Consider the following 10748-nt stretch of genomic DNA (forward strand, 5'->3'; position numbering starts at 1 on the left):
TGAACATTCTACATGTCAAACTTTAAAACAGAAGAGGTACTGCACTAGAAGACCACATGGAGGACCACCCCTGCCAGCTAGGAGCAGGCACCAGGGGCTACAATTTGCATCAATGTCTCACCAATATTGGACAAAGGAAGATTGCTTGGTCCAATGAGTCCCAATTTCTGAGCGACACAGTCAAAAGTAGGCTTCAACATGAAAGCATTTATCCATCCTGCCTTGAATGGGGGTGTACTGGTGTAGGGAATATTTGCTTGGCACACTTTGCTTCCTTAGTACCACCTGAGCATTGTTTAAATGTCACAGCTTACTGTGTTGCTGACCAGGTCTATCCTATTATGATAAACTATGCTATAAAGATATTCTGAAGGCAAAAGAGAGTTCAGCCCCCAAAATAAGTGGCCAGTGAGTATATACTTTACTGTTGTAGCCACAATGTGCAAGAAAGAACAAAGAAAGACAGAATTTAGGTTCCAATTACCACACGATTTAATCAGACTGTTAAGGAGGTCTCATTAGCAAACATTATTTTAAAGTATAGCCATTTGTAAACTATCATAATTGTGAAGCCTCAAAGCATTATGGACACATTGGAAATAGTGTAGGAATACATTAGGATTGTTTGGCCTAGTTCCTGGTCACTGCTTTTGGTGGTTCTACAGGACACAGTAGTGACATAGGGGTTAACATAGGAACTTCAGTAAGTGTCACGGTTACAGGCATTCGGTACTTCCAACAGATTTGGAATTTGAAGATTTGTTTAGGTTGGCCGTAGCTTTTGAACAGAGCAAAAATTGAAGAAATGTAGGGGATACATGGGGGTAGTGGGCCAGGTGGATATAAAGCCTCTTCTTTTGCAAGTAATGCACCTTAAAGCTACGTACACACACGTCAGATTTTTATCGCCCGATAATCGGCATCGGCCAATTATCGGGCGAAAATCTGCCGTGTGTACAGTCGGTGTCGTCCATCGTCCGGACGACCGACCTGCCGGATCCACGGACGATGGACAACAGCCGATCCTAATGAAAGGAAAGGGGAGAGCGTGCAGCAGGGTGCCGCTCCGTCGCTCTCCCCCTCCCCTCTCCATAGAGCATGGAGAGTATGTACAGCACCGTTCATGCATCGTGCACTCCCTTGTCGCTGGAAAGGATCGTGAAAGATCCTTTCCAAGGACAAAAATTGGAAGTGTGTACGCAGCTTTAGTTTTAAATTTCACAGTTGTTTTAACCCAGCAACAGATTTGCTTTCAATGCAGAATGTGAATTGGTTTTTTTTCTGTACTCTGGACAAAGCTTATAAAAAATCTAGAAGATAACTACTAAACAGTGTCAAGGTTACAGCGTGTTGTGTATTGCTAAACAAGCAAAATAATTTTATGTAGCTTGTCTTAAAGGGAAATAGTTCTGAAAATTCATTTGGGATATTTAAATACTGCTAATGGAAAAAATGGGAAACTATAACCAAAATAGTACAGTAAAATTTGCAAAATATAACCAACTATTTAGAGTTATTTTAAAGTTTTCAATGTTGAAGAAGTTTTACTAATGGGAAATGAACAAGATCATGGCGAAATAACTATGGTATGTTTGCACTGAAGAATTGCACTGAAGTGTCTATATGTACATGCACAGATAGAACATTATATCAGCAATGTCATTGTGGAAGTTTTACTAAAAGAATGGACCATGTTCATTGGACCATACTTTTTTTTTACTTTGCAAGGGGATTTTCTCTTAGTTTGGTGACTGAGATGTAACTGACTTTAATAAAAAAAATGCTGTTTTTCTAAATAAAAAAATTCTGTGTATTTTCTTGAGTTTTATGTGTAAAGTAATTAAAATAAATAAAAATACAAATTTTAAAAGATAATTTACATTGAACATTGAACATGACAAATAATTCTGCTTTTAAAAAAGTAAGACAGGATCTAGGCCTCTTTGACTGGGCCTCTAGTCTGGTGGACACGTTCAAGTAACCCTGGAGCTCAGGCTGTTGGTTGGAAATGCGCACATGAGAAAAATGCTTAATCCTGAATAATATATATAAGGGAAATATTATATAATATATAAAGCGCCAATGCACTTAAAGTGGATGATGTAAAATTGTATAAAGATTATAAGCCATGCAAGTAGCTACACGTTAGCCTACGTGATTTATTTTACTCTTCTGTGTAAAAAGTAGCAGTATTACTATACTTACTATATGTAAGCAATATTTATTAATTCTGGTTGTGCCTTTACGTTTGTTCTTACTACAGTAACTCTATTCTATTGAAGACATGTGGCTTCCTCTGCTGGTGGTTTTGGGTATAATATATCTGTTCAGATGGTACAGACAGAGCCTCATATTGAAGAAAGTTAGAGATAAATATGTTTTTATCACTGGATGTGATTCTGGATTTGGGAACTTGTTGGCAAAGCAGTTAGACAGGCGTGGAATGAAGGTTCTGGCTGCTTGTCTGACCGAAGTTGGAGCCGAAAACCTCAAGAAAGAGACCTCCAAGAACATTCAGACTGTAATCTTGGATGTCACTGACAGTCAGAGTGTAATTGCAGCTGTCACTTGGGTTTCATCTGTTGTTAAAGATGAAGGTGAGGATTTTCTTTTTTATAGAATTTTTTAGCTTTTGTTTGAATACATTTTAAAATGTTAAAAAATATATAAAAATTACAGCAGTAAAGCGTCACTTTTTTTAGTTTTTTTTAACTTTAAATAGACTAGATTTTTACACTTTAAATACTACAAGTTGTACACAAATAGCTAAAATTATTACTATAATATATTTTATCTTTGCTCTGTGCTTGCAAAGGGTATTCCACTCAACTTTATTATAAAATAAATAAATGTTAGATGGTCCAAATGGTTATTTTCAGCAAATAATTTATGCTTTACTAGGCAAAGCTTTAACACTTCGAGTGCATGGAGCTTGTCCATCTCACTATTTCATAGTAACATGAAGAAACCTAACTATTCTGATCCACAAAATAGAAACAACTTTTACATCCAGTTAAAAATATAAAAATTCAAGGGCAATGAACCCACCAGCCACTAGCACCTTTGTAGGGTTGGTGTTGTAGGGGTGAACAAACAGTAAAGCTACGTACACACTTCCAATTTTTATCGTTGGTAAACGAACGACGAACGATCCTGCACGATATCTGTGAACGATCGTATGGCACAGATCCTGTACCTAAGATAACGACACGATCGTTCAAAGATATTGTACACACGATAGATGCGATCGTTTGAACGATACAGGAAGTGACGTGCACCACAGGAAGTGAGCGAACGTTCGTTCACCGCGCATGCTCAGACCATGGACGATCACTGAACGACCGTACACACGATAGATGGTCAACGATCGTCGTCCAATTCGATCCGCCGATCCAACGACTATCCTCTTTCGTGGGCATCGTTGGTTACTTTTTTTACGAAGGATTTTTGGCCAATCGGTCGTTCGTTCGTAGTTCATTTCCAACGATAAAAATTGGAAGTGTGTACGCAGCTTAAGACTGATTCAATGGAAAGAAGCAGGCACATTACCACTGATATGGAAGATGGATTTCTTATTTTTCAGTAAACCACTTTGCTGATTGGGTAAAGTTGCATAGCTAAATTAACAATCACCTAGATTAGTGAATATGGTGACAGTCTATGTTTTACTTTGAACACCCATTCATAAAAAACACATTTGATATGCACGTTTCTCCTTTCAAATATTCCTAAATATTTTAATAAATTAATACCATTCTCAGCTGTACAATCTTTTCCATGGTCCTGCACAATTGCATGGGTGATCATGTCTGGGGCCAGACTTCCATTACAAACACCTGTCACCATACAACATTTGGCACCAAAAGAAAAACCCCCATGCTAGGGTCAACTCTTTCATGTTGAGCATATCCTATCCTAGTATCCTGGTATATTGTGACAATGTCCCTATTTAATGTACAGTGCTGCGTAATATGTTGGCGTTATATAAATACTGTTAATTATTATTATTCATAATATTATAAATAATAATAATAATTGTTTAACTGAGTTTATATGAAATGTTGGTATTTTGGTGATACAAAAAGGCACATAAATAAAGCTAACCCTGCCAACTGTCAATATTTATAGGAATTGGCCATACAATGGGTGGCCACATTTGTTGCAGGCCCATAAAAAAAGTCTTGGTTAGCCTGTTGTAGGGCAGCTTAATCCCAGTGATGAACAATGCAGGCATCCTCCCTCGTTTTAAGGGCTCATTTACACATGTGAATTTTACCACAGTTCACATTAATTCCTAATTAAAACTGCATTATACTGCCATTCATTTTGACCATAACACACTGTTAAACTAGAGGCCAATGCACCCTGAAGTGCTCTACAACATATATGATCATACATTGCAATATTGTGCACATGCTTTGCACTGCATAAATACCTATTAAGTTGCATTCACTACACTGGAAATACCCCAACAATAATATTTTAAAGTATGAATATTTTTCTAAATATAACCCCAACAATGTAATAGTCAAGTTTCATAATGTGATTTTCATAAAAAAAAACATTTCATTATTTCTTTTCACATTTCATTTTAGGACTCTGGGGGTTAGTGAACAATGCAGGAACAGGAATCCCAAGCTGTAACAATGAATGGCTGACTAAGGATGATTTCTTCAAAATTATCAATGTAAATCTTTTGGGTGTTGTTGATGTTACATTGAATCTTTTGCCACTGATTCGGAAAGCCAGAGGTCGTGTTGTGAATGTAACAAGTGTGGCCGGTAGAATAACAACGTGCGGAGGGGGGTATTGCATGTCTAAATATGGAGTAGAGTCATTTTCTGATAGTCTACGGTAAGTTAGTACAGTTGTCTAATTGTATATAATTTATTGTAGATCCTCCTTTGTTTGCCAATGCCAGGCCTCCTCAACATGACCCCTGTGTTGTGGGGGTGTTGGCTTCCAGATTTCAGTAAGCTCCCTGACTGCAGAAACCCAAAAACTAGAGACCTGTGAAACTAGGGAAGGCAAAATTCAAACAGATTAAACATAGCTTTAAACTGAACAAGCCACTTACATATGAATATAGCATACACTTTTTTTTCTTTAACTAAAAACTGGTAATACAGACACAACAGATAAGAGATTCTACTATCTGGATTAGTCTAAACCACTTTAACCTTAATTAGTCCTTAAAATAACACTCGGGTCCTGGGGAATCCCTGCTAAATAGGGATCAGTGGAGAAAGTGCCTCCTAAATTAGTGGCCAGTGGAAAGAATCCCCTCTCTACAGGGGGAGCTAGAATACCACCTTTATAGACAACTAAAACATGCAGCTGGTTCTACAAAGTGGTGTTGGCCCTAGAACTAAGGCATAATCAAATGGGAGGTCAATCAGCCACAGTTTGTGAAAACCCTAGAAACCTCTGGAGGAACCCTGAGGTTCCACGGGTGCCTGGTTGAGAATGGCGGACCTGGATGAGCTGATAGAATTTTTTTTTAAATACTGGTCATGGATGTTTTTTAGGTGTTCTACAGGGGAAAACTAAAACCAGTTTGGACTAAGTAAAACTTCCAGCTGCTTTCATATCCACTGTAATTATGTTTGTTGTCAAACCAGTTGTTTCATTTAGTACATTTTTTTTATTATTTTTTCAAGTTCCACCCTCAATAGCCTCCTCCACCTCTTGTTTAACTACCCTATGTCTAATGCTGAATTTATACATTGCTGATTAGACAGACGTCCCAGTCCATGACTCTCTGTAACTTATAAAGTTCATTTCAGTTCATTGTACTTACCTACATTGTTATGTATATAATGTTCTATTATTTTATCGCATATATTATTGTTCTTCAAAAGAGTAAGGCATACTGACATTTTTTCTGTAGATTTTTACTATTTAATTTACTTCTTTAATGTTACTTTGAAATTATATCTAAGGCTGCGTACACACATTCAGTAATTATTTTTCACGATGCATGAACAAGTTCTGTACTGCTCTATGGAGAGGGGAGGGAGGAGAATGACGGAGCGGCACCCCACTGCGCTCTCTCTAACCTTCATTTACATTACAATTGTTCATTATTCATGGATCCGCCAGGACGGATCCATGAACAACAAGCGCTGTACACACACCAGATTCTCATCTAATATCAGCCCTGAGATGATTATCAGACTAGAATCATCTGACATGTGTACGAAGCCTAAGAGATAATTAATGAGACATGTTTATGTTAAATATTTTGAATTTTTTGTACCACTAGAATGCATTTTTGTATTATGTTTGCACATGTGCAGTTGTGGTTCTTCTTCCAAAGGAGGAAAAGTAATCACGCAGAGAGAAATGACTTGACGCTTCCAGGAACAGCAATTCACTGCAGCTGCATGCAAAGGCATTGGGGGATGCGGTAGAACACTATCTGAAATGGCCCTTGGTCCCTTCACTAGCAAAGCCTAAAGTGTAAAAGACACACAGGGCAGCTGTCTTGTTCAGGTATAAAATTTGGTGGTGCGCGGCTCTGGCATCATGACGTCACTCTGGGGGAAGTTTTTTCCCCTTTGAGTGATACATGGCTCCCCACGCATGCGATTTAGTGGTCCGTGAGGTCCAAAAGTTAACCAAAAGTTTACATAAAATTCTTGAATATTTTACATTAATTTGTTTGGAAAATATATCAATCATGAGTGAAATTGACTAGGTTTTTATTTATTAAACAGGCATTCAGACATTCCCTCATGGGAATCTTCCTGGTTTATGTGTTTTAATAACAGTAATTGATTCACACCAGGTAATGTTTGAGGGAATGTCTGATCCCTGTTTTATAAATAGAGCCATTAGATTGTAGGCTCTCATAGACAGGGTCCTCTCCTCCGCCTGTGTCTTTTTTTGTATCCGTCTGTCATTTGCAACCCCTATTTATTGTACAGTGCTGCGTGACATTTTGGCATACAGTTTAATATTAATGATAATAACTCATCATCCTGCCTTTGTGCCTTGTGAAAAATGGACTTAGGAGCGCAGTACTAAAAGAGAAAAGATTAATCTATATAGCAAGTGTGAATGTAATAATATGTGTTCTTTTTAGGCGTGAAATGCATCCATTCGGAGTAAAAGTGTGCATAATTGAGTGTGGCTATTACAGTACACAAGAAAACAGCCCAAAACTAATTAAAGAAAGTATAAGGCACTACTGGAAGAAAGCATCAGAAGAGGTCCAGAAAGCCTATGGATTGGAATATTATGGGAAATGTAAGTAAATAGTTAATACAATGAAAAACACATTATTGATCATTATTTGGTCTTTTAACTTTAAAACTGCTTTTTAAATGAATGCCCAGTATTCATGCAGGGAGATGTTTGCGTAGGACACCGTATTTATCATAAAGTACAGAAGTTGAATAAGTGTCCAAAACCCCTGAAAATGTTTCACTTTATCTAATGACAGACTTGTTTTAATGACATAATTCTACATATACAAGCCCTGATTTAACCTCTAGTACCTGGGAATTGCACACAGGAGGATTCCCACCGCTCCATTGCAGCCATGGGAATCCTCCTGTAATGATTTCCTTGATTTTCCGATAGGTCCGCAAAATCGCTTCGCCAAATTTTTTCAGACCCATCAGAAGTGTGAGGAAATTTTCAAAAGAATGTCAGAGGCATTCTCGCTCATGCCTATTCACCAGGGTGAAAAGTAATGGGAGATCCAAAATGTAACAGTTGTCACCTATATAGGAGGTATTTTGCAATGACTACAATAGTCCTTGTTAGTAGTTAGTAGGTTAGAGATCTGACCTTGCAGGGGTGTCTGTGGTCACACTGCAATTTTATCTGGGACGATCAGAGACCATAGTGTGCAGAAACGTACATCCAGCAACGGTACAGAGTTTAGGATTGAATTTCCTGTAACTTTGGAGGACATATATTTATAGTTGCTGTATCTCTATTTAAAAAAAAAAAACAAACAAACAAAAATCAGCAAGAAATTAAAAAAGGATTTAACCATTACCTTATATGAACTTAAATATAGTGTCCTAACCTAGCATATAATCTAACCTGCACTAGCCGCTTTATGTATTTAGCATTTTATTTCATCTTAAAATTCAGTTTGCTAATTTGCCCATGTTGCAAACTCATTCGCTCATTGTAAAGACATGATTTTTCACTAAGATACATACTTTATACTGTATTTTTTTTGTTTCAGTTTACGTCTTTACTGACATTTTGTCAAAGTTCCAGTCCACCAAACTGTCCCGTGTCGTAGATTGCATGGAGCATGCATTGACAGCAGTTCACCCCTGGACGCGTTACTCTGCAGGATGGGATGCCAAATTCCTAGTGTCTCTGTCTTATCTGCCAACTGTGGTCTTGGACTTTGTTCTTACTATTGGACGGCCTAAACCAACCCAGGCAATCTGATCCAGCCTTCCACATTAATCTCTTTACTGCTAGAGAGGTCTTCAAAAAATTGTATCTGTATCATAATTGTGTGTTTGTGTTGAGAATATTTCGAATAGCTACAACATGAATTATCCATGCTTTTTGATAATGTGCAATAATAAATTCTTAAAATATCACAATATACAACAACTGTACAAATAAAAGGTCTTTAGGCTCCACATAGTTGTGTCTAGGCCTGAAACATGTAGCCATTATAATCATTTAAATATGAACTTATCCCTGCATCCATCTCTTTCTGAACATTCATTATAGGAAAAAGATGGAGGCAAGGATGGGACTGACAATGGTTAAAGATCTTTGTATTGGACCACAGTACTGTTATTTTTAAATATCAAAATACTGAAGAATTCATTTCTAATGTGTTGCTTTTGTGATTTGCATTATTAAAGTTGTGTTGCAATTGCATAACAAGCACTATAGGTCATTATTCAATTATCCAATCATTATTTTTCAATAGTAAAAATGGCACTACAGGGTACTGCACAACACACATCTCAACCATGTTGCATTGTAGAATATCCCGGAGGCATGTCTCAATGCAAAGGTTGGTTTTAAACACTCATATTTACAACAGGTTTACTGTTGTAAATGTGACATTTAAAAAAAATTCTGATCATTTTGCTAAAACTTAAACAAGTTAACAGGATTAGGTGTACTATGAGGCTGTCAGAAGTGCCAAGAGAAAAATTAACAATTAACTATCATATGATAACAGGCATTCATCCTAAACACTCTCTATCCATGTCTCTCTATGCTCAGTTCTTTTTACAGGCAGAGTACCTTCAAAACCTGGGTCAGTAGTCATTTTTTCCAGGTTTCCCCACAGGTCTTTGTGCAGGAAAGGTTCAATCTCCCCAGAATCAAAGACACACAGGTCCTGCACCTTTTAAAATGATCTTCTGACTTCTAAGGCTTCATACACATGTCAGATGAATAGTTGTACTTGTCTTGGATCAAAAATCTGATATTTGTACAGGAATCACACAACATCACTCATCAATCCACCATGCCAGAACATCGGGAGGCGTGGAGGAAAGCACAACTGAGTCTTCATCCTTCCTCTTTCCTCTTCATGGAACAGAACAGGTACTGTGTACAGTGCTCGATTGTTCATCTGTTACTGAAAAAAATCTTGAAAGATGAATAGATGTTTGTGTACATAGCTTATCTTTCCAGATAGCTCACACTTTCCAATTTCAATTTTTCTTACTATGTATAAATAGCCATACTGATTTTTCTGCTATGACAGTATGGTTCTTAGAAAGAGCTTTTGATCCATTGGATTCATCCTAAACACTCTCTATCCATGTCTCTCTATGCTCAGTTCTTTTTACAGGCAGAGTACCTTCAAAACCTGGGTCAGTAGTCATTTTTTCCAGAAACCAGGTTTTCCCACAGGTCTTTGTGCAGGAAAGGTTCAATCTCCCCAGAAGCAAAGACACACAGGTCCTGCACCTTTTGAAATGATCTTCTGACTTCTAAGGTTTCATACACGTCGGATGAATAGTTGTACTTGTCTTGGATCAAAAATCTGATATTTGTACAGGAATCACACAACATCACTCATCAATCCACCACGCCAGACCATCGGGAATGACTGCTAATAATGTCAGTGGAGGAAAGCACAACTGAGTCTTCATCCTTCCTCTTTCCTCTTCATGGAACCGAACAGGTACTGTGTACAGTGCTTGATTGTTCATCAGCAGGCCTGTAGCGTAAGGATAGGCGAAGGGCCTCGTGACAAGGGGAGTAGATAAGGCTGAGCAAGCAGAGTGAAAAGTTCATGTAAAAAAAAAAAAAAGAGGGGGAGGTGAAAGGGGAGGAAAGATATGAAAGTGCGGGAAAATGGAGTTTTTGGATTGGGGGGTGAATAAAGGGGAAGGTTACATGATAGGGTTTAAAAGGAGGGGTCCCAGGGGTTGGGGACATCATTTTAAAAGAAAATTCGGGATTAACGCTCCCACCCTCCCTCCCTAAGCTTTTCGGATGTGGAGGGGGCTATTGTCATAGCAGCCGGTTGGGCATTTTTTGGTGGGGTCCATGGAATAAAAAGGTGGGGTAATGGGAAATGGGGGCACAAAAAGATTTTTGGGTTTTGGGTTTTGACAGTAAGGTTGGCCTTGCATAACACTTGGTTGTTGTGGAGGCTAAGTTGACGAGAGAGATCCGCTAACTGTCCCTGTGGCGGTGTATGGGCGTCTGGGGGCCTGATGGTGGAGCGGAGTCAGCGAGATGATGAAGGAAGATGGGCGACTTTCATGGACCAATGTGTACCAAACAAGTTG

At 38.2% G+C, this 10748-nt stretch overlaps 1 protein-coding gene across 1 annotated transcript in view; it reads left to right on the forward strand.

Moving 5' to 3' along the window:
• LOC140328408 (retinol dehydrogenase 16-like) overlaps nucleotides 1-8814 on the forward strand; it is a 12366-nt gene extending 3552 nt beyond the window's left edge. Inside the window, exons 3-6 of the mRNA XM_072407966.1 lie at nucleotides 2264-2597; nucleotides 4596-4854; nucleotides 7088-7251; nucleotides 8207-8814. Coding sequence (XP_072264067.1) covers nucleotides 2285-2597; nucleotides 4596-4854; nucleotides 7088-7251; nucleotides 8207-8421 — 951 coding nt within the window. The 5' untranslated portion in view covers nucleotides 2264-2284 and the 3' untranslated portion in view covers nucleotides 8422-8814. The remainder of the gene's footprint in view (nucleotides 1-2263; nucleotides 2598-4595; nucleotides 4855-7087; nucleotides 7252-8206) is intronic.
• Nucleotides 8815-10748: the final 1934 nt, after the last annotated feature.

The sequence above is a fragment of the Pyxicephalus adspersus genome, chromosome 1, assembly GCF_032062135.1.
Source record: "Pyxicephalus adspersus chromosome 1, UCB_Pads_2.0, whole genome shotgun sequence".
NCBI lineage: Eukaryota > Metazoa > Chordata > Amphibia > Anura > Pyxicephalidae > Pyxicephalus > Pyxicephalus adspersus.